Source organism: Xiphophorus hellerii, chromosome 8 (assembly GCF_003331165.1).
Source record: "Xiphophorus hellerii strain 12219 chromosome 8, Xiphophorus_hellerii-4.1, whole genome shotgun sequence".
NCBI lineage: Eukaryota > Metazoa > Chordata > Actinopteri > Cyprinodontiformes > Poeciliidae > Xiphophorus > Xiphophorus hellerii.
Window position 1 is genome coordinate 26,680,386 of NC_045679.1, and position 20,830 is coordinate 26,701,215.

Below are 20,830 nucleotides of genomic sequence, written 5' to 3' on the forward strand. Positions count from 1 at the left end.
TTACTTACGCAAATTAATGGGAGGGTCTAAAAGTCATCAAAGTAATTAAACAATTCCAAATATAAAAATATAATACAGATTTAGGTTCTAAACTAAAATATATTCTAACTGCCCAAAGAAGAAAATAAAATTTGGTAGAAATTACAATCACAAAATTTAACATAAATGGCCACAACATCCCAGCCCCTAATTTATGTACAACAAGAATTACATCTAATATCTTTATAAATGACTATTACCAAATGCATTGTTAATATTAACATTAGCAGACTTGGCTCTTCAATATCTTTCTATTGTCACATAATTCATTTAAACATCAACTTATGCAGTAGTCCATGCAGTTATCCAACTTTTTAGCTTTGTCCAACTAGAAAAGTACATTAGCAGCTTAATAGTGGAGCATCATGTTAGGACCTGATCTTTAACCTTGGGATCAGATTCCAAATGGACAGGTATTTCTTTAACAAATAGATTATTGTTGTGACAAAGTTTTGACAGACATTGCGCCCTCTTCTGGGCCACCTGGATGTTGGGCATTTTTACTTCAGGATTACAAAAGGGTAACTTCAGGTAATAGTGCCCATCTTTAAGCAAAGCTGATTTTGACATAACATCCATGAACTGGTGCTTTTCAAAAATCCTGGTTATACTGACTGACCAGCATTTCTTCCAAATTGCTTATAGAGATACGGTTCACCTGGAGAGAACCAGCAACATGTCCATTTTCTTCACTTGGTTGGGTTGAGTGGACCATTAAAAACCCAACCAAGACTTGTTAGCACAGCATAGGGCTTTTACAAATCAACAGTGATGATCAAATGTTTTGTTTGCTTTTATTACAAAAACATGCCATTTCTAGAAAATGACAAAAACTGGTGAGCATAAAAATGAGATCGCTTAAATATTCATGACGTTTTAAGTGGCTGATGTAATTCAACAGAGGTCCAGCCAAGTGGTTCTAGTAGATCAGTCTCAAAATGACTGATTTGTAAAACAGTCCCTTCAGATTTTCGCGATTGTGGAAATTCTTGCAGAATAATCAGATCTCCACAATTTTTCGAACTGGCGCGTACTTGTGAGGGGGTTTTTTTTGTTCCAGATTTTCCGCAAAAATAGTAAAAAATATTGGGTTTCTGCTGCCTCAGACTGACTTGGTGTGAAGTCATAGCCTGTGATCGACATGGCGAGTAACAAACAGTTACATTTACCATCACGCGTCAGCACAAAGGATCGAATAAAGCAGTGTCTCTCTGCTTTCTATGAGATTTGAGGAAAGTTATTGTAAAAGTCTTCCAAAAACTCCTTTAAAATATTTCCAAAGTGCCACCGCACTCACTCATCATGAATAATTTTGCAAACCTAAGCTAGTCTGCCATGTTTGGCATTACCCAATTGATTGTGAATTATCCTTTACATTGTAGAATGTAGGGGTATTAAATACAAAAAACACGGTAAAACTCAAAGGATTTTTCTATTTATTTATGACCGATTACAGCATTTATCAAAACAAAGTTGACAATTGTGGTCGTTTCTCACCGTAACAAGACCAAGTTGAAGAACACAGATTAAGGCATGAACATCTCCTTTCGGGGGAATCACAGACAGAGTGGTACAAAAATAAATTCACTGGAATTCCAGTCTTCCTATCGAAGGGCTGCTGCTAGGAACCACGGGGATATAAACGGGAAGAACAAAGTCACATCACAACAAAGTCACAAATACAAAACATGCCGCAGAAAAGCTGAAAGTCACAATGAAAACATTTCCCTCCGTGTTCTTTTAGGAGAGTTCTTAATTGTTTTTTGACTGCCATCTCTATGTTAGTAGCTTAGCTTATTCAGATCAGCAGGTTATGCTGTTAATAGGACATCATATATGCTCCTCTGTCTGGAGGAGAACACTGAGCAGAAGAAACATCAGACCTCTGAAGTTTAGCCTAAGCTGTACAAAAATGTTATCACTTAAATGACCTTGTAATGCTGTCTGCTTAGACCGAACATCAAGATGGACAACATTAAAACACAAGATGCAGAAGGCATCAGAAAACAAGCACGTAGTAAAGACAAACCAAAAGACGCCGGGGACCTGCTAATACCCGTTTGTTACCCAGTTAGAGGGAGTCTTCAGACGTGTTCTGGTACTTTCTTTTGGAAAAAGAAACACTGGAGCTCACTGTGATCAACTGGGCCACAACATGGTGAAGGCATGAAGCTATGATCTGTAAGCTGCAACATAACACTTAGAAATAGATGTTTTATAAAGCGTATTCATGATGACATAACAGCCAAATGTGGTATTAAACATTAAAGCAGTGGCAGCTGATGACTCAGAAGATTATGAAGTTATGAAAGTTTTTAACATAGAAAGGGTTGTGGAAGGATCAGGCTCCATTCAAGCTTCAGGCTTTATTGTTAAAAAATTGTTGCAAATATTTTTTTAATTTCGGGGAGAGTGAAAAGAAAACATATCACAGTAACAACATGTTATTAACTTGGCGAGTTTTGATGTAGACAACATATAATACCGCAAAAAGAATTTCCTGTGTTTCAGGAAAACACCAATTCTTGATCCACAGGTTTCAAATGTGTTTGTTGGTCAAAAGTAGCAAGAATTAAAAATTCCCACCTTTTCAGATGCCTGATCTCACTGCAGCTTTCTTCTGTTAGTCCCTTTATAAATCTCGACCAAAAGCTGCATTGTGGTTATGGTCTCCAGGGACTATTATGTTCTTGTATTGTGGACAAGAATCAGGAAATTTGGACAACACAGACATTCAAATATATTTCCATGTCTGCTGCTTCATATTTTTAAATCAAAAGCTCCCACTGCTTAAAGAGTCAAAATGGAACCTTGAATTTTGATTAAGACATTTGGACTTCTGTCCAAACATGGAAGTTTCCTGAAAGTAAAAGTTTGGGCTAGGGTTGATGAAGGCAGTTGGTAATGCCCGACTTTTAACATCTTTGCTAAGAGTAAATCTGGACAAGACCCCTTTATAGCCCAAAGGTCTGGCAATGACTGACCTGGAATAATGATCTCTATGGGAGACCAGTGTTTGGAGGGAAGGCAACTTAACATGGTTTCAAACCAAACCCTTAAAGGTTCAGTGAAAAAGCTCATCTATATATGTGTGGACCTCTATAAGACTTCTATACAGCTACAAGTTACCACCAATGAGAGCAAGTTTAGTCTTTTCTCTATTGAAACACTGTCAGGAGTTTTAAGTTCTAACAAACCTTTTTGACCCTTTGCAACTCTGTCATCTAATCACACTGAGGTACCATGACGGACGTCAGAAGTGAGGGATCTGAGTATTGAACAGACGACTGCGATTGCTTTCCCAAGTTATTTTTGCCAGTTTAGCCATGCCTTCTACTTGTTCGAGTTGCTGCTATGCATCACCATCATCTTTCGAATCCTTGTCCGTGCAGCACCCTATGACAACATTAGACTACCAACTCCCTGTTTTTTTGACGAGTTTTGCAAGAGTTAACATGCGCATAGGTGGCTTGGACGTCCGTCATGGCCATGCGGGCTACTTTCTGAAGAGTGTGAAGTCACATGCAAAGGGTCAATATGGAAATATGGGCGGGGTCTGTCCATGCTACTGCAGATAACCAATGAGAGCAGGATAAGCTTTTCTGGGGAGGCAGCCTCCCTAAAATGATATTTCTAAATTAGCTGAGATCTGTATTCTAGACTTTACAAATCCAAACGTTCATATCCAATATGTACCTTTTCAGCAAAGAGACAAACTGTCTGTCTTCTCACCCAAACTTCGTCTTGCCGATACAATAGCACAGAACAACTCCAGAAAGTATATTTGAAACACTATAGTTGAGGTATTTAACAACAACACTAAAGAGGACTTTTAATAAGCTAGCTAATACTGAGAATGTTTTTAGGAAGCACAAGGCTCACTTAGCATCAGTCACAGAGAGCACTGGGTACGACAGGGCTCTGAACACCCAACACTTCCTGTCAGCCAGGCAGTTAGTAGCTTTTGCAGTGGCACATATCTGGTATTATTTTGTGACAAAATCCAAGAGACCTTCCAGTCAATGTAACACTTAAACACACACTAGACTGGACAGTTTTTAATTCAGCGCAATCCTAGTGCTAATGGACATAGATGAAAGGCCGTGCCTGTTAAAGTATTCCGCAGCAAACCAAAAACTGAACTCTATTCACACCGAAAAAAGCTCTGTTGTTATTTTGAATACCTAACGGCCACAAAGCGTTGCTGGTTTAGATCCATATTACAACTGCTGCATGACTCAATAGCTCAGGCCAGGGCACTTATAAAACGGAATCATCTGAGTAGTAAAAACAATGCCTATAAATTCAGTGTACAAGTTTAGAGTCATCTGGTTGTAGAATTGGAGATTGGTATCAACAGAACGTCACTTTTCCTGTCAATGTGGGCAGGAGAATGTAAAGCTGGAACTGTGCCTTCACACGGTTCTGGAACATAGTGCAAGGAGAGGAAAAGAACAAATCATGATGGTGTGTACTGTTTCTTTGTCGCCCTCAAAATGCTTACATGTAAGTCAGTGGGTCCATGAGGATACCGGTGTCATCATGACAGTTACGGGGTTAAGCAGCGGGTGCACTGCTTCCAAACCCGTTTTTGTTTAAGCGAGGCAGAGTGGGGCAAGGTAGAGTTGAGGGGGAGCATGCTCAAACATGTTGTCTTGCACCTTACATTTGAGTTGAACTGATTAGGTTTCCAGGAAAGGTGGCGATGTCCTAGAGCGCCAAGTGAACGCATAAATTGTTGCTACGTCGACTCAGCAGCTGAACCAGACCCAACGCTCAACCTGGTAATACCTGAACATAGATATCAGGGACTTTCTCTGGCAGAAACCTGCATCCTGTGGTCAGACTGCAGCACATCTGTGCAATTTGGAGTTGTGCATTCCACTCTCCCTAGTTTTGATCTCCAGCCTTAAATGCACAGGATCCTTCTTACTATGTTCATGTAGGCTAAATCAGACATTCCAAACATCCAGCTATGTTTTTCAGTTCCCTTAGAAGAATCTGAAATTCTCCATGGCTGGGAAGACAGAAGAGATACGTCATCCCCTGAGAGCCTTCAGAATCTACCCTGCGGCCAAGAAAAACAGTCGAGAACGTTTCCACTCTTCTTGATGCAAAGGGCTCTGGACTGACTTCTGATCCCTTCTACCTATATCCGAGGCTAACATTATAAAGAATCAGAACACCCTTAGTAGAATCCCTGGAATGATGTACTAGCGCCAAGTCCTCAAAAATTGCCTCTGGGAATAGTGTGGAAGCCTTCTCTGTTCTACAGCTACAGCTTCCTGAAGGCTCTTCCATAATTCCTTCGAAGTCAAACAGTTGATACCTGGTCACTTGATTGCGGGCCGTGAGTATTCGAACACACTGGTTCATACACACCACAGACCACCTAGCAACACTCCTCTTGCTTCAGCATACATCACGCCCAGCATTTAGCTGTTCTTGACAGACGAAAACATAGCAGCAGAAGCCATGGCATAGACGAACGTGTATGAAATCATTAATTCGGTAGGTTGGTATTTAGAATTGAGTAAACTGGAATAAACTGGTAAAGTGAGTAAGTATAAGCCACCTGTATACTCTGGAATGTGAGAAGTTTAAAGTCGAGGGTCAACCAAAAAGGAAGTAGATCTTGGTTTCTTCAGAAACTAGTTGGGATTTTACCAAGACTTCCTGTACAAAGGCAATCGCAGTACAATAAACTCTGCTGGATCGACTTCTTTGTTTTCAGTGTGGGTTTGATTTTTGTCTCGTGTATTTTTGGGACTTGAGTTGTGCTTTTAAAACCTCTCCAACCTACATGCCACAGAGTGACATTCTATCAATGCTCGTTTACCAATTTTTCCATCAAATCAGTAACTTTTTATCTTTAAAATGTCAATACTCCTAAATCCCAAATGGAAAGTACTTGGTCTGAAGGATGGAAACGCATCAATTGTTGCATTCTCCAGTTACATGACCTGAAAGTGGCACCCTCTGCTGTTTCCCTGAGGGTTTCCCTGATTTGTCCTTCAGTAAAAATATGACACGTTAAATGAATGTGTGAATGCTTTAAAGGACAGTGTGAGGCTGTCATTGCCTCCACTAATCAATCTGATGAAACTTGGACCTTCCCTGGAGAGTGTGACCTTGATGGGCACCACCAGCAGTACATGTGAAAGAACTGACCAGATAAAAAGAAACGAAATTACCGTTAGCTCAGGAAAGTGACATTCAGTCCCCTTTTGCCACTCAGAGCCTCCAGAGTCAGAAAGTCACGTGTTGCTCTGAATTTGTCTCTGTTTCGTGTCTCTGGCTGCTACCTTGGCTTATGTGTGTGGCTGTGTGTGTGTGGGAGGGTTTTCAGCTCTGCGGCGATGTCTTCCGGCTTTCTCTCAGGATGCCGTCCAGTCCATTGAGTTGGCGGAGGAAACCTCGGTTGGGGATGACGCCTCGGTGGTCTTTGACTGTTCTGATGGCCTCCACCAGCGTCAGGTTCTGTCTGATCATCAGGTAGGCCAGCACCAGAGTGGCTGAGCGACTTACTCCCACCGTGCAGTGGACCAGCACCTTACCTACACACATGTGCCGGTGTTAAATGATTATGTTTCCAACATGCTAGAGTTATTCTAAGGAAGAGCTTGTTCTTTACTTTTTATGTAAAATGCGCCGTCTGGATTGGATCTGCAGGGCTTTTGCACGTTTTGTCACATTACAACAAAAAACTTCAATGCACTTCATTAGGATGTTGACTCATAGACCTTTTATTTCTCACTGTCTGAAGTTCAATCAGACCAAACTTGTCTTGTTTTAGGTCAGCTGGAGGAGATTATGTATGTAAACTTCTAATATCGAACACATCAATAAATCAATCTCTGACATATTCTTTCTCTCATTGCTGTGGCTTTTAGTAAGTAGGAGTAACTTTGGTCATTCTAACTGACCTGAAACAAGAGAGGTTTGATTTAGCTTCAGACAGAAAAAAAACAGGTGAATTTGTTTTTTTTTTATTCAGTGTATATAAACTTCAACAATGTTTTTACAAGGCACTCTATAATTTAGATCAATCAATCAATCAATTTCTTTTTTTTTTGTGCATCTAACCACTTCGAAATCGACCTCAACAATCCTCATTTCTACAATAGGCTGGTTCCATTTTCTTTTATTATGCTTCTTTTACACGAATATTTAAAATTTTGGCATACTAGTCATGTGATTTTCCCCATAAATGTACTCAAATTAAAAGTTGATATTTTGTTCTAAAATTGGTCAATGTCAGATTATGCTACTGTAATAAATTCCTTTTTTTCCTGATCTTAATAATCTTTTACAGGGATACCAACAGCTCACGGAGAGATCTGAACAGTTTTGATCTTGTGTGGAAGTGATGTTATGGCAGAGTTGGTGTTTTGACACTAAACAGTAAGTTCTGGTTGTTTTAGAGTCACTCGTCCTTTGGAATCTGCCTCAGTCTGATTATGAGAGGTGGTTTGGGCTGATTTTGTTGCCGAGGCATACTACGAATTAGTATTGGTAAAAATGTAAATCAGTCATTAATGAATGGTTTCTATCTGTACGCCTTCGTATTTACAGATTTACCTCCACTCGAGAGGGCTTTGTGGATAAACTCGGCAGCCGGGTAGAAGTTGACGCTCATGTCAAAGGTCGGGGAGTCGTGAGCCTCGATCCCGTGGTAGGTGATGTTCATTCCTGCGTAATACTCGGCTCCGCCTCGCCACTTGCTCTGCGCGCAGTTCAGAATGTGTGTGATACCGAGTCTGGCCAGCTCACGGCGGTCGGAGGCAATGTTTCTGAGGAGAGGAGAGTTGGATCAGCATTTTCAGTTATTGAGATACTGCTCTTCCTGACTGAGGTAACTGAGTTACGCAGCTTGAAGAAGCTGCTATCTATATCTATATAGATATATATATATATAAACTTGAAATGAGAATGTTTACTTTGGTATTTCTGTTCACTTGTTTCTAATAAGTGCATTCAGGAGAGTAAAGGGTGCGGTTGCAGTCTTCTTTATTTCAAGCATTGAAATTCCCAATATGCACTTTATAACTTTAGTATTGATCTATAGCAAAACAATGCCTTCAAAATGTACAGTAACAAATGAAAGACCACGGCATTAAAAATCAATGATTATCATAAAAAAAAACTGTTGCTCTGAGACACTCACTCTCCTTCTCAGACAGCATCATCCATAATATTAAGACCCATATTCATGTGACCATGTTCACTATCATTGTAAATCCATACAAATATTACACAAATCCAGCTACTGTTCAGGCGTTACAGGGATGTTTTTATGTACAGTACAGACCAAACGTTTGGACACACCTTCTAATTCAATGGGTTTTCTTTATTTTCATGACTATAAGGCAAGAAATCCCACTTATTAACCTGACAGGGCACCTATGAAGTGAAAACCATTTCAGGTGACTACCTCTTGAAGCTCATCAAGAAAATGCAGAGTGTGTGCAAAGCAGTAATCACAGCAAAAGGTTGCTACTTTGAAGAAACTAGAATATAAGGGCTATTTTCAGTTGTTTTACACTTTTTTGTTTAGTGCATATTTCCACATGTGTTATTCATAGTTTTGATGCCTTCAGTGTGAATCTACAATGTCAATAGTCATGAAAATAAAGGAAACTCATTGAATTAAAAGGTGTGTCCAAACTTTTGGTCTGTACTGTACATGTGGGAGATATTTCATTGCATCAGGTAGTGACTAACTAAAACTAAAAACAGAATAAATGTGTTGGTGATATCTCAGCTGATTTTTTTTTTTTTTTTGTGGTCCGATTCTTTAAACAGAATTGGTGTTCGGGCAGCCTTTGTACATGCACACAGAAATGTACAAGAATTGTAGCTCTGTAGTCAGTCTTAAGGAGCCAACGTGGTGTTATATTGTTATTATTATTATTGTGTGTTTGCTTATTTCTACTGTATATATTTGACCTTTTGCACGGGAGCTGCAATGGAAATTTCGTTGAATTCTGTTCAATGACAATAAATGCTATCTAAATCTAAATCTAAATCTAATCTAAATCTACTATGGGGAGAGGTTCGCTCAGGAGAATAGTTTGGAGAGTAAACAGGAACCTCTACTCTTCTCTGCTGTCTGATGCATCATTCTGGCAATAGCAGCTCTACTGAAAACCAACTCACTGGTCTCCAATGTAGAGCCTGGGCCACACTTCGTCCGCATGGTTGCAGGCCGTCTTGCCCGTGTACAGCAGCCTCTCCAGCTCGGACACCGTCAGTGTCGGGGAGTCACGCTCAGACTCCTTTCGACTGGGAGACCTGGAGCTGCTCCGAGACCGAGAGAAGCGGGACATGAACGCCATTTATGCTGAACAAAAGGAGGAAAACGACCCCATTTATCGCACGGGACTGTATTTAAACTGCTTTCAGAGTCATAAATATAAGCATATTCAATAAGATTATGTTACCTGTGGCTATGGAGCCTAAAACTTTCTTTGTCTCGTTTCCCCCCATGTCTTCAAATTAAAATGCCCTTCTGAGCATGTATAAAACGAACCGTGTGTTTTTCTTTACCCAAGTATTGCTTTGCTCTACGACTCAGAGGATGAGCAGGTCGAGCTGCTCCGCGGCCATGTTGACTCATATAGCTGCTGTGGGAGGAAGGATGGTTGGTGATGGAGACTACTTCTCTCCACTACGCTGCTCAGCATCCACCAGTTTCTGCACCGCCCGCCGCCGTCGCCGCCGCATCTCCGTCCCCGCAACAAGTCGTCGTTAAGACCGTCGCTCCACAGCCACAGCTCCCGTTTACCAATGAAACATAAGTAATGTTTACTCAAGCAGCGCAGGCAGGTCCGTGGTCTCTCCCGCGTGATGAGGTTTCCGTCGTTTCTTCGAAAACAATGGAGGTTATTTGTACAGTTATTTCGCCCATGTATGACGGAGACCTTCTCGCCCAGACGGTTGGTGTTTTGTCTCCATCTACAGGCCAAAAGGTAGAACTTCAAAAATAGTGTCAGTAAAACCTGCGGCGTTCTGGATGTTTCGATCGCATCTGATGATCCTCGATAGTAGTTCAGTTTAGCTAGTTATAAAAACTGTTTTAATCGATTTATTATTACTTGACATTTCTGTGGTGTCATTTGACTGCAGATAAGCATGTTAATTTGACTCTCCTGTAGAAATAATGGCAAATAACGAAATTTCAAAATTGGGTTCCAAAGAAATATTAACAGCGATTGCAAAAACATACCGTTCCCTAGTAAAGATAGGATTAAGTACTAAATACAACAAGTTATTTAAAAAGGAATTAAGGAGGACTATTCCGTATTTGGAATTTTAGTCACAATAACACAACTGATTTAACACAAAACATTATGGTATATGAAAAATAAAAACATTTATCACTGACCTGGGATCCTGATTCTGTTAGTTCCCAAATGTTCCTAAACAAAACAACAAACACATTTTGAAAAATCACGTATCAATTTCTATTCACAATTAAGTCTACATTTAGCATAAAAATTATAGATCAGTGGTTGTGATGTAAGAAAATATTGGTTTATCAAACAAACCAGTTTATACATGATTTTTCCCTTTTTTTCTTTCTTCTTTATATTTCTTTCTTCTTTATACCCAATATGGGTTGGTTTGTTTCTCAAACTTTTGGGAAAAATCAGGTATCAGTTTTTTTTTTTCACAATTAAATCTAACAAGCATACAAATGAATATACACCAGTGTGTGGTTGTAATGTGAGAAAATGTGGGATTGTCCATTGGGTTTAAATACGTTTGCAAGAGACTGCAGCCAAGTTAAAATGATCGAACGAGATGTTGATCAGATATTCTCAAAAATTCTCAAAAATGGATTCCTGCGATGTACTGACGACCTGTCCAGGGTGTACCCTGCCTGGACAGGTCGGGGTAACTTTCAAATAACTATAACTTAGCTATAACTATAACTTTCAAAGCAGCTATACTAACTGCTTTAAAATATCTAACGACATGGACTTTTTCAGTTTCTTGTGTTGTATCATACAGAACAAAACAAAGCAATCAAAAGAAATACTGAATGTCATTGTAGATCCGTAGTTAAGGAAGGAGACGCAACACAAAACCCTGCAAACTTTTATAAACCTTGATATACACTATATAAATTTGCACCGTTTAAAATTTTAGCTCAGCTTGTTATTGTTGTATGTAGTCATACATAGCAATAAACAAATGACACGTGAAATCGTGTTATTAACGCAATAAATAAAAATACATTTTGTTATATGAGAATCTATTTGAACTTTTCCCGAAGACAGTGAAGGCAGCATGACGTCAAATCTCCTCGACGCACGTGTGAGCGTAGCGCAGAGCAGTGATGGCTGCTGAAAGACTTCAGTTTCATGAAATGGGATTAGACGACCGCCTCTTAAAGGTAAAAAAAAAAAAAAACACCCAGAAGTTGTTAAGAAAATAAATGTTAGTTGAAACTTTCAGTCTTTAGCTGAAGTGTTAAGAACCGAGAATATGTTTAAAAACTTGACAGAAACGGAGGAGAGGGTTCTCTCTGCTCTGCTAGTGTCTCGTGTTGTCGGGCTAAAACATATGTGCCGTGGGATATAATAACATCTAAACTGAATATTAATTGAATATTAATGCATTTGTTCATTTTTTATATATTTCTGAGACACCCAAAAGAAGTGACAAACACACTAAACTTTCGAATGGATTAAAATGAAAAACACAAGTGATGGTGTGTTTTGTTTGGCCGCTATGTTGGTGTGTGTAGTAGTTGTTGCCTCCTTACATATGACCTCTGTGTTTGAGTTTTTCTTTCTTCCGCCTGTCAGACTGATTGCTCTGGTTATTAGAAATCCTGGATTGGAGTTGTTGCCACTAAAGATGGCACAACCAACTGTTGGTTTTTGTGTTTAGTTTACTCTAGTTGTCTTTGTTTAATGTTAAAAAGGGTTTGATGACGTGAAACAATGTGTGACAAAGAAAAATCAGAACAAAAACAGTTCAAACCTGTAATGTGGAGTGTGTTGCAGTTTTTATGCTAATTATAAATTTGCTTGATTTAACGTTTTGGCTCAGTTTATTAGTGCACGTCGTCTAGGGCCGGAACGATTAATCGTGATGAATCGATTGCTGAAATAATTTTCTACTATTTAAGTAATCGAATAATCATTAACTTGAGTATAAAGACACAATTCCAGGGCAATTGCTGAAAGAAAAGCACACTCAGAAAAGTAGTTAAACCAAAACTGCACGAAAAATATAAAAATTTCGCATTGAAGATGATTAAAAAAACAATTTAGGAAATATGTTTTTTTTAATTATTATTTTAAAAAAAATTTGAATAGTTTATTTGCATCTATTATAGTTCTAATATTGCATGAAAAGCCTTAAAAGAAAAATCTGCAAAATGTGCCAATTCTTTTGCTCTTATTGTCAAAATGGTTTATAAATTAGGCGCTAAAATAATTGCTAGTTTTATGATCATCATATATTGCTATTTATTCAACATGACAAAATAAACATAATAATGTTTATCTCCCTTGAACACAACCCAAGCGTTACAATATGAAGTAAAATTAGTGGCATGGTAACCTATTCATGGTGTGTCATTGGATCAATGCAGGGTTTCCAGTCTCCTGCTCAGTTGCACTCACTTCCTGCTCTTGTTGGCTCAGGCGGTGGCGGATCTGGGTTGGTCTCAGCCCACCCTTATCCAAGAGAAGGCCATTCCTCTGGCTCTGGAGGGGAAGGACCTTCTGGCTCGAGCGCGGACCGGATCTGGAAAGACTGCAGCCTACGCTATACCCATCATTCAGCGCATCCTGGCCTCCAAACAGGTGGGGAGGAATCCCGTCTCACACATTGTTTAATGTAACCCTGTTTTATGGTGCTTTATGAAACACTAAAGATCAACGTTTCCTGCTTTGAGACGTTTCCGTGGTTATTTCCCTGTTTGTTTTGCGTCTTCAGAGCGTCCGTGAGCAGGACGTGAGAGCTCTCATCCTGGTGCCAACCAAAGAGCTCGGTCAGCAGGTTCAGACCATGATGAGACAGTTGACGTCGTTCTGTTCTAGAGATGTCCGGGTGGCAGACATCTCCGGCAAGGCCGACGTGTCAACGCAGAGGTGAGTCTTTTGGTTTTGGAACATCCTTTGTTTCCTCTGCTAAATGCAAGCATTTTCCATTTTAAGTTGTCTTAAACTCAGAGTTGTAAGCTGCTTCTGGCTTGACAAGCTAATCTAATGGTTGTTTTTGTTGATCCGTTTAGAGATTCTCCTGCTTTAGACTTTGGTCTGTCGCTACAGGCTTGTTCAGGAGAAGGGATTGCTGGGTAGTCAGCGACTCTGGGTTGCCATCGATAGAAAAATGTTACCAGCTGTAATAATAAGCTGAACTTGACTGCAATATTTAATAACTGTCATGACACTGACTTTGAATTTGTCTTATTCCTGTATATGAATTGGAATTTGATTTGAGGTGAAGTTGAATGATGTGGTCTGATGAGCATAAAGACGGCAGCAGAGAGTGAGATGTTAGTCAGTTTATGCAACTTTTTACTTTATTTGTGAATTATATTTTTCTAGCCACCCACTGTGGTTGGTGTTCAAGTTCACTTTCATACCTGAACTAGTTCTAATATCAGCTTGCACACCGTAAAACTAAGTTCATATGTCCCTGTTACGTTCAGAGCTAAATTCAATATTTGAACATGACCTACTTCGTTTTCACTAAAGTTTTTATTTATTTATTTGTTTATTATTGGGTCCAGCTTATTTCAGAATATAAATTATGTACTCCAACCTTTTAATGCCAGATTGCGAAGGGCTCTCTCTGTGTTTTATGAAGTCTGGGAAACAGATTGGTACTTTTAAAAAAAATTTTAGATAGATAGATAGATAGCATTTATTGTCATTGAACAGAATTCAACGAAATTTCCATTGCAGCTCCCGTGCAAAAGGTCAAATATATACAGTATAAATAAGCAAACACACAATAATAATAATAACAATATATACAACTAAATTAACTAAAGGCACTCAACCACACCAAAGAAGTAGCAGCAGGTCCAATTATGCAAAGTACAGATAATGTGACAGTGCAAAGTGCAGAACAATATGGCTGTGTGGGGGTGGGGGATATGTATGTGTGACTGCGAGGTTATGATATGTGTGGGAGGGGGGGGCGGCAGGGAGTAATGGCTCTGACGGCTGTGGGGAAGCCGTCAGAGCTTCCCCACAGCCGGAAGCTCTGACATGTGACAGAGCAAAAGTCACATGTTTTATTTGGAACATGTGACTTTTGTTCCATGTGTCTATGTGTATACTGTTGAACATGTCTATGCATCGGTTTGTTAAAATCAGTGTTATAAAAATCAGTCCCTCCAGTTTTTTTTTTGTGCAAATTTCACGCAAAATCAACAAATCCCAGAATTTCTTTGTGCTAATGCATAATTGTGAATTTATTGCAAATTTTCTGTAAAAATGGTAAATAAGAACGTTGTATTAAAATGGCTAACTCCCCCCTGCAGGTGGCAGTATTTTTACTCCTCCTACACTTCTGCCTCAGCCTTACTTGTCAAGTTGTAGCCTGTGCTTGACAGTAACAAAACGATTGAGCTATTTAAGTTTGGCAAAGAATAAAAATATTTATGTCCAATCCATTTTCTTATTTAAACTCATCTTTTTTTTTCTTCTATATGTAGATCTTTGAAGGAGTATAATAAAGAAAAAAATATAGCTAAAACCCTTGTGTAAATTTCTAAACTAACACCACAAAATCAGTGATTTTGATGGCAAAAAAAACACAAAAATAATTGCGTAATATCTCAGAGGGAATGAAAAATGCATTATTACATGATAGATGCTCCAAACGTTTTCCTGTCTGTTAACGGTGGGTGTGTGATCCTGTTTCTGAACAGACCCATTTTAATGGAGAAGCCCGATGTGGTGGTGGGGACACCGTCCCGCGTTCTCGCCCACCTCAACGCCCAGAACCTGGCGCTCCACTCTTCCCTGGAGATGCTGGTTGTAGACGAGGCCGACTTGGTCTTCTCCTTCGGCTTCGAGTCTGACCTGAAGAACCTGCTGTGGTGAGAACAAAGAAGTATACTATACATTAAGGACAATGTATATACTGAATACTAATACCTGCCACACCTTCCAGACTTATAATCAGAAAAGAAGATTCGACAGAAGGCATCATTTTCCTGTTATTTGACAATTGCACACGGTAGCATCAAAGTTTTTGGTTGTAGTCTGAAAATTTCTGTTTATTTTCTAGTTTTTTTGAAGACATTGAATGTATGATTCTGTGGATTATTTCTAATTTAAATTTCAGTTGAAAATTTAGTTGACCTTAATTTTATACAGGAAAATCAGTTCTCATTTTCAAAAGTGACCTAGTTATAAAAATGACATGATTGTAGTTTTTACATTCTACATTTAAGCAGTGTTTCTTGCAATTTTTGCAGAAAATATGCAAGAAATGCACAATTATGTACCTTGCAAACAAATGTGGGGATTTGATCCTATTGCACCAGTTTCCTCTATTGTGAAATCATAAAAAACTGGAGGGAAAGTTTTCCTAAATTTGTAGCTTTGGAAACACCAATTGCCTGGACCTCTGCTGAATTAGCTCAGGCACTTAAAAAGAGGGGAATATTTGCACAATTAATGCGAGAATCTGTTGATTTTGTGTGAATTTCTGCAATTGCAAAATCACAGAAATCTGGAGGGGCTGCTTACTGACGCTGTGTGTTGTTTGTGTGACCTTAAATGAAAACAAAGCCACTTTTTTCATCTTTTCTCCATGTTTTTGTAGCCATTTGCCGAAGATCTATCAGTCGTTCCTCATGTCGGCTACTTTCAACGAGGATGTTCAGGCCCTAAAGCAGCTGCTGCTGCACAACCCGGTAATCTCTTTATTATTATTATTATTATTATTATTATACATTTCACATCCTGAAAGCTTGTTTTTGCAAGCTACGTTTTATTCTCGGCAACATCTTCCATCAAACAAATCCGTCAAATGTTTTCTTCCTTGCAAAAATTATACGAACGAAAAATGCAGACTCAAAAAAATGTAAATTCTTGCAGGAATGTCCGCTGAAACCTGCAGTGTTCCGTTTCATGCTGCACATGAAAACATCTCCAATGTGTAATGTGTAATGGTTGCCCAAATTCAAAGGTTTCTGTGTCTCTTCAGGTGACCTTGAAGCTCCAGGGCTCTCAGCTGCCTGACAGCAGCCAGCTGCAGCAGTACACCATCAAATGTGAAGAGGAGGACAAATTCCTGCTCATCTACACGCTGCTGAAGCTGCAGCTGGTCCAGGGGAAAACGCTGCTGTTTGTGGCAGCAGTGGACCGAAGCTACAGACTCAAACTGTTTCTGGAACAGTTCGCCATCCCAGCGTGTGTCCTGAACTCGGAGCTGCCCGTCCAGTCCAGGTGGGCCACCGATGCTGGTTCCTTTGTAAAGATGGGATGAAAGATTACTATAGAACGTTTAATAAAAAGCTGTTTGTGCTCTTCTGCAGGTGCCACATTATCAGCCAGTTTAACCAGGGGTTCTATGACATCATCATTGCCACAGATGAGCAGAGCTTGGTTGAACCTGCCGCGTCTTCTTCAGGGAAGGAGAAGAAGAAAAATAGCAGAGCGAAATCAGCAAAGTGAGTATCACTACATGAGATTAGAGAAAACATGTGGAATCCATGTTGTCAGCTGGATCTGGCTGTCTGTGCAGCATTAAAAAGTCTTAAAGGGGCGAAATTATGTAAAATCAACACTTGGGAGAACCTAGCTCTGCTTCTTCAGAGCTGCAGGTTCCAAGCTTCAGCGTTTCCGCCTCACAAAGCAGCTCTCCACTATGACTCCTCCACTCAGCTCCTCCACTCAGAAATGTGACTACACATATGTAGTCACATTTCTTTTAAGTCATATTTGATATATATATTTTAACAACTGATGTTAACATAGTTACTTTATTGTGCTATAAAATGACACTATGTGCCTGAAAAATTCAAATTACTGCCCCTTTAAAATGTCTTAAATTTGTGTATCTAAAAACAAGACCTTAAAATGTTTTAAATTCATTAAAGAAAATGTAAGCTGTCCTGAAACACGTCACTCACTTACATTTTGTCCTGGTAGGACTATTAGACTATACTAGTCTTGTACTTTATATGTGCAACTGTTTGAGTCACACACTGACATCTTCATTATTCTGTGATTCAAGGGGTTTCAGGCTATCGCTAACTAGCTGCTAATATATATTTGCTAGCTAACTGGCTTTTTTGCGTCTTTGATGGGTAAGTGCAAATTTATCACTGGTTGGCGGAATGACATTCATCTTAAAAAAAACACAAACAAGAAAAAAAATATAGAAGATATCCGATTTTCTTTTGTACATTTCATTCATAAAGGTCTTAAAAAGTCTAAATTTTGAGTTGGTGGATCCTGCAGAAGCCCTGCGTTTGATGAATGAAGTGATCAGTGGTATGGATTTCTGAAAACTTTTTAAAAGTCATCTGTTGTTGACAGTTTCTTTGTGATCGGGGATTTTCAGGGCTAAAGATAAGGAATACGGCATCTCCAGGGGCGTGGATTTCCAAAACGTTTCCAATGTCATCAACTTTGATTTCCCAACGTCTGTTGATTCGTACATCCATCGAGTTGGAAGGTCGGTAACGTTCAGACGGCTTTCAGGTTGTGTATTCCGTCCTTTGTGCCGTTTCAGACATTTCCTTCGCTTTCTGATCGCAGAACAGCGAGAGCCGACAACCCAGGCACGGCCCTGTCGTTCATCTCTCACACCGAACTCGATGCCCTGGCAGAGGTGGAGGAGGCCCTCGGTGGAGGTGACTCTGTCTTAAATGTGTTTGTGTCCAAGTCAAGATCCTGCAGCTAACATGTTTGCAGAAGCATTCTTTAGTTTTTATTTGGTGATAACTGGAGCGTGCCTGCATGCTTTGTGTTCAGATAAAGCCGAGGCGGCGCTCAAACCTTATGAGTTTAAGATGGAGGAGATCGAAGGCTTCCGGTACAGGTGCAGGGTGAGTCCTCGTCGCTTCCTGTTAGGCTGCAGAACGATCTGTGTCGTCTAGTGAGCTCACCGACGTGGTTCGTTTGGCAGGACGCCATGCGGGCCGTGACGAAGCAGGCCGTGAAGGAGGCCAGACTGAAGGAGATCAAACAGGAGCTGCTCAACTCGGAGAAACTCAAGGTGAGGGGCGGTCTGGAGAGACGGAGGCCACGTTCAGATAATGTAGGAACTGACGACTCTGCTCTCTCACTCAGATGTATTTTGAAGACAACCCCAGAGATCTGCAGCTGCTCAGACATGACAAAGACCTTCATCCTGCCGTCATCAAGCCTCACATGAAAAACATTCCCGACTATCTGAGTATGTACAGCACTCAGTACTGCACTGACGGGACTCATTCACATTTTACTGGACGATAAATTGTTCCAATAATTAATACTGCAAACAATAATGTTGTTTCAAGAACTTTTTCAAGTAATGTCTTGATAATGACATAATAATGCAAATTCAACTTCTCAAAAACGAATAAACTTTAATTTTGTATAGAACCCCTAACCCTGTAGCTGGACGACATTTTAAATATCAACCAACAACAATAAATAAAGCGGAAATAAAAACCACACACAACCAAAACCATAAATAAAATGGATCATGATGTTTCTGTTGACAAAATGTATCTTCAGAAATTGTCAATCACCAGAATGAAAATAATTCAGCTCATTTTAATGTATCATGCGATTAATTGATTAATTGCTTGTGACAGGCATACTCCTTGTTACTGGTCCGATAAAGTCATTATTCTAAACTAGGGGTGTTTAAAGTGGAGCCTGACCGCAATTCAAGAATAAATTAGGACAAAACACTAATATTCCGCTAATGTTGAAATAACGCAATTTCGCATTTGCAGCGTTTACATTAAATGAAGACAATTTTAAATCACACATCAGTAAGTTTGTTCATGTGACAAGTGATTAAAATCATGCTTTACCATGATCCTACAACTACTTCCTGTCATCTTCTTCTTTGTGGTTTGCACCAGTGACAGCATGTGGTTGTTGATAATGTGATTCGAAAAATGTGTTTCCATTGCAGTTTTGCGAAATAAATCAATTTTGATATGGCCAAAAGAAAAAAACAAAAACACCTCACCCTAGCACCAAAACCTTTTATCAAACGAGAGTAATTTATGAAATCGCCATGTTTCCGTTAAGCCAATTTATTTTCAGTTTGTCGAATTACGCAGCTATGTAATCATTGAAAATGCAGCTAATGTGATAGACGAAAGTTGGTTCTACAAGATCTTGAATTATGGGTTGCACTTAGTTTTTCACATATTGCTCTTTCATTTTTATTTGCATTTTTTTTCCTAAATGATAACATGGTGGAGACAGTTGTGAGGTTTTGTTCTCCTTATGTTTGATTGAAATAATTTTGGAACCTTATAAATACCGGATGTTGTTCATTATGTCCTAGTGACATGAACTGCAGTTGGACAGATTTGTCCTCAGAATCAGAAGCTCAGGCTTCTGTCCGTCAGCCTGACGGCGTCCATCAAAGCTAACGCATCAGTTTCACACTTATGCTGCAGTTCCTGAGACTCTGCGTGGCGTAGTGAATCCACTGTCGAACAGGAGGAGGAGGAAGATAAAACCAGCTGCAGAGGGAGTGGTGAAAAGCAGCTTCAAGGTTGGTTGCAGATCAGAACACCAGAGCAGCGTAATACTTGTCCTGTTTATGAAGAGCAGATCAAACAATCCTGGAAAGTTTTAATCTTAGTGTATTACATTGGTAAGCTACCTTCCATTTCCAAAGTTTTAACTAATATGGAGTTACAGATAAAAGTAGGTTTAGATTAAATTAATAGGTTTTTTACTCTTTCAGTTTGTACTTAATGCATTTTTCTAAATGAACATCTTGTGGATTTGAAGAAACATAATTAGTTTATTTTAAAACGTCACCCTGGGCTCTGGAAGCTGTCATGATTAAATGGCATCAGACAACATCCAGTAAATCATATTTTTACGAAATGTCATAGATTGCAGCATAATTAACTTTGAACTGTCTGTTTTCAGCTGAATGTGTACATTTAGTTCATGTTTCAATATATGTTATGTTCTTCTCTTCTGAAGTTTTTGTTTTGTTTTGTTTCCCGAATAATGTAATCAGATTTTAATTCGGATCACGATAAACTGAAATGAGTCATTGTGTCCTTGGCAGAGGAACGTCCGGGGGAGGAATCCGCTGAAGAGTTTCCAGTACAAACGAACAGGAAACAAAAAAGCCAGAGGCGGCAAATCATAGCTGCTGGAGTCCAGAAGAGGGGGGAGATCAGTTCTGCGTATTTCACCTGTTCAGAGACTGTCATTATGAGGATGGTGTGTGATCATAAACACATTGAAGACAGAATGGACTCTGCATATCGACATATTGTTTTAAACAAAACATGGGCTTCAGGATCCTGAAAAACTCATCGTTAGACCTGTTATCACATGAAAATCACTGTTTTCTAAACAATTTGAAAATGTTTTAAAAGTAAAATTTCTTCACACCAGTTTTGGCTGTTCTTGTAACAATTGAGAGCTTGAAATATCTTGGATCCAGCTGGGAATATGATGAAAAGCTCCCATGTCATTACCATTCGAGCAGCAGTATTTACTCAAATTTCTCGTACAGCTGGAACACTGAACTGGAAATGCAAACAAACTTATTTTAAACTCTGAAACGTTAACGGTGAACTGAAATAAAAATGTTTAATGACACA

General features: G+C 39.4%; 2 protein-coding genes across 2 annotated transcripts; one reads left to right on the forward strand and one right to left on the reverse strand.

Moving 5' to 3' along the window:
* Positions 1-1,460: 1,460 nt before the first annotated feature.
* Positions 1,461-10,001, reverse strand: dusp26 (dual specificity phosphatase 26). Its single transcript, XM_032570494.1, has 4 exons — positions 9,483-10,001; positions 9,199-9,382; positions 7,621-7,832; positions 1,461-6,596 (listed from the first exon to the last, which is right to left on the reverse strand). Exons 2-4 carry the CDS (start codon positions 9,375-9,377, stop codon positions 6,385-6,387), a joined length of 603 nt encoding a protein of 200 aa, XP_032426385.1. The 5' UTR covers positions 9,378-9,382; positions 9,483-10,001; the 3' UTR covers positions 1,461-6,384.
* A 1,319-nt stretch (positions 10,002-11,320) lies between these two features.
* Positions 11,321-20,722, forward strand: ddx56 (DEAD (Asp-Glu-Ala-Asp) box helicase 56). Its single transcript, XM_032570457.1, has 14 exons — positions 11,321-11,440; positions 12,702-12,863; positions 12,997-13,151; positions 14,945-15,115; positions 15,847-15,937; positions 16,231-16,472; positions 16,562-16,696; positions 17,593-17,706; positions 17,790-17,884; positions 18,006-18,079; positions 18,160-18,249; positions 18,324-18,429; positions 19,658-19,755; positions 20,287-20,722. Exons 1-14 carry the CDS (start codon positions 11,384-11,386, stop codon positions 20,368-20,370), a joined length of 1,674 nt encoding a protein of 557 aa, XP_032426348.1. The 5' UTR covers positions 11,321-11,383; the 3' UTR covers positions 20,371-20,722.
* Positions 20,723-20,830: the final 108 nt, after the last annotated feature.

Excerpts from the sequence above, each read along its gene's own strand:
- dusp26 (XM_032570494.1), bottom strand. The coding sequence starts at position 9,377 with ATGGCGTTCATGTCCCGCTTCTCTCGGTCTCGGAGCAGCTCCAGGTCT. Across the intron at positions 7,833-9,198 it reads AGGCTCTACATTGGAGACCA|AAACATTGCCTCCGACCGCC; the intron begins GTGAGTTGGTTT and ends TCCTCTCCTCAG. Across the intron at positions 6,597-7,620 it reads CAAAGCCCTCTCGAGTGGAG|GTAAGGTGCTGGTCCACTGC; the intron begins GTAAATCTGTAA and ends ACATGTGTGTAG.
- ddx56 (XM_032570457.1), top strand. The coding sequence starts at position 11,384 with ATGGCTGCTGAAAGACTTCAGTTTCATGAAATGGGATTAGACGACCGC. Across the intron at positions 11,441-12,701 it reads TAGACGACCGCCTCTTAAAG|GCGGTGGCGGATCTGGGTTG; the intron begins GTAAAAAAAAAA and ends TTGTTGGCTCAG. Across the intron at positions 17,885-18,005 it reads GGAGGAGGCCCTCGGTGGAG|ATAAAGCCGAGGCGGCGCTC; the intron begins GTGACTCTGTCT and ends CTTTGTGTTCAG.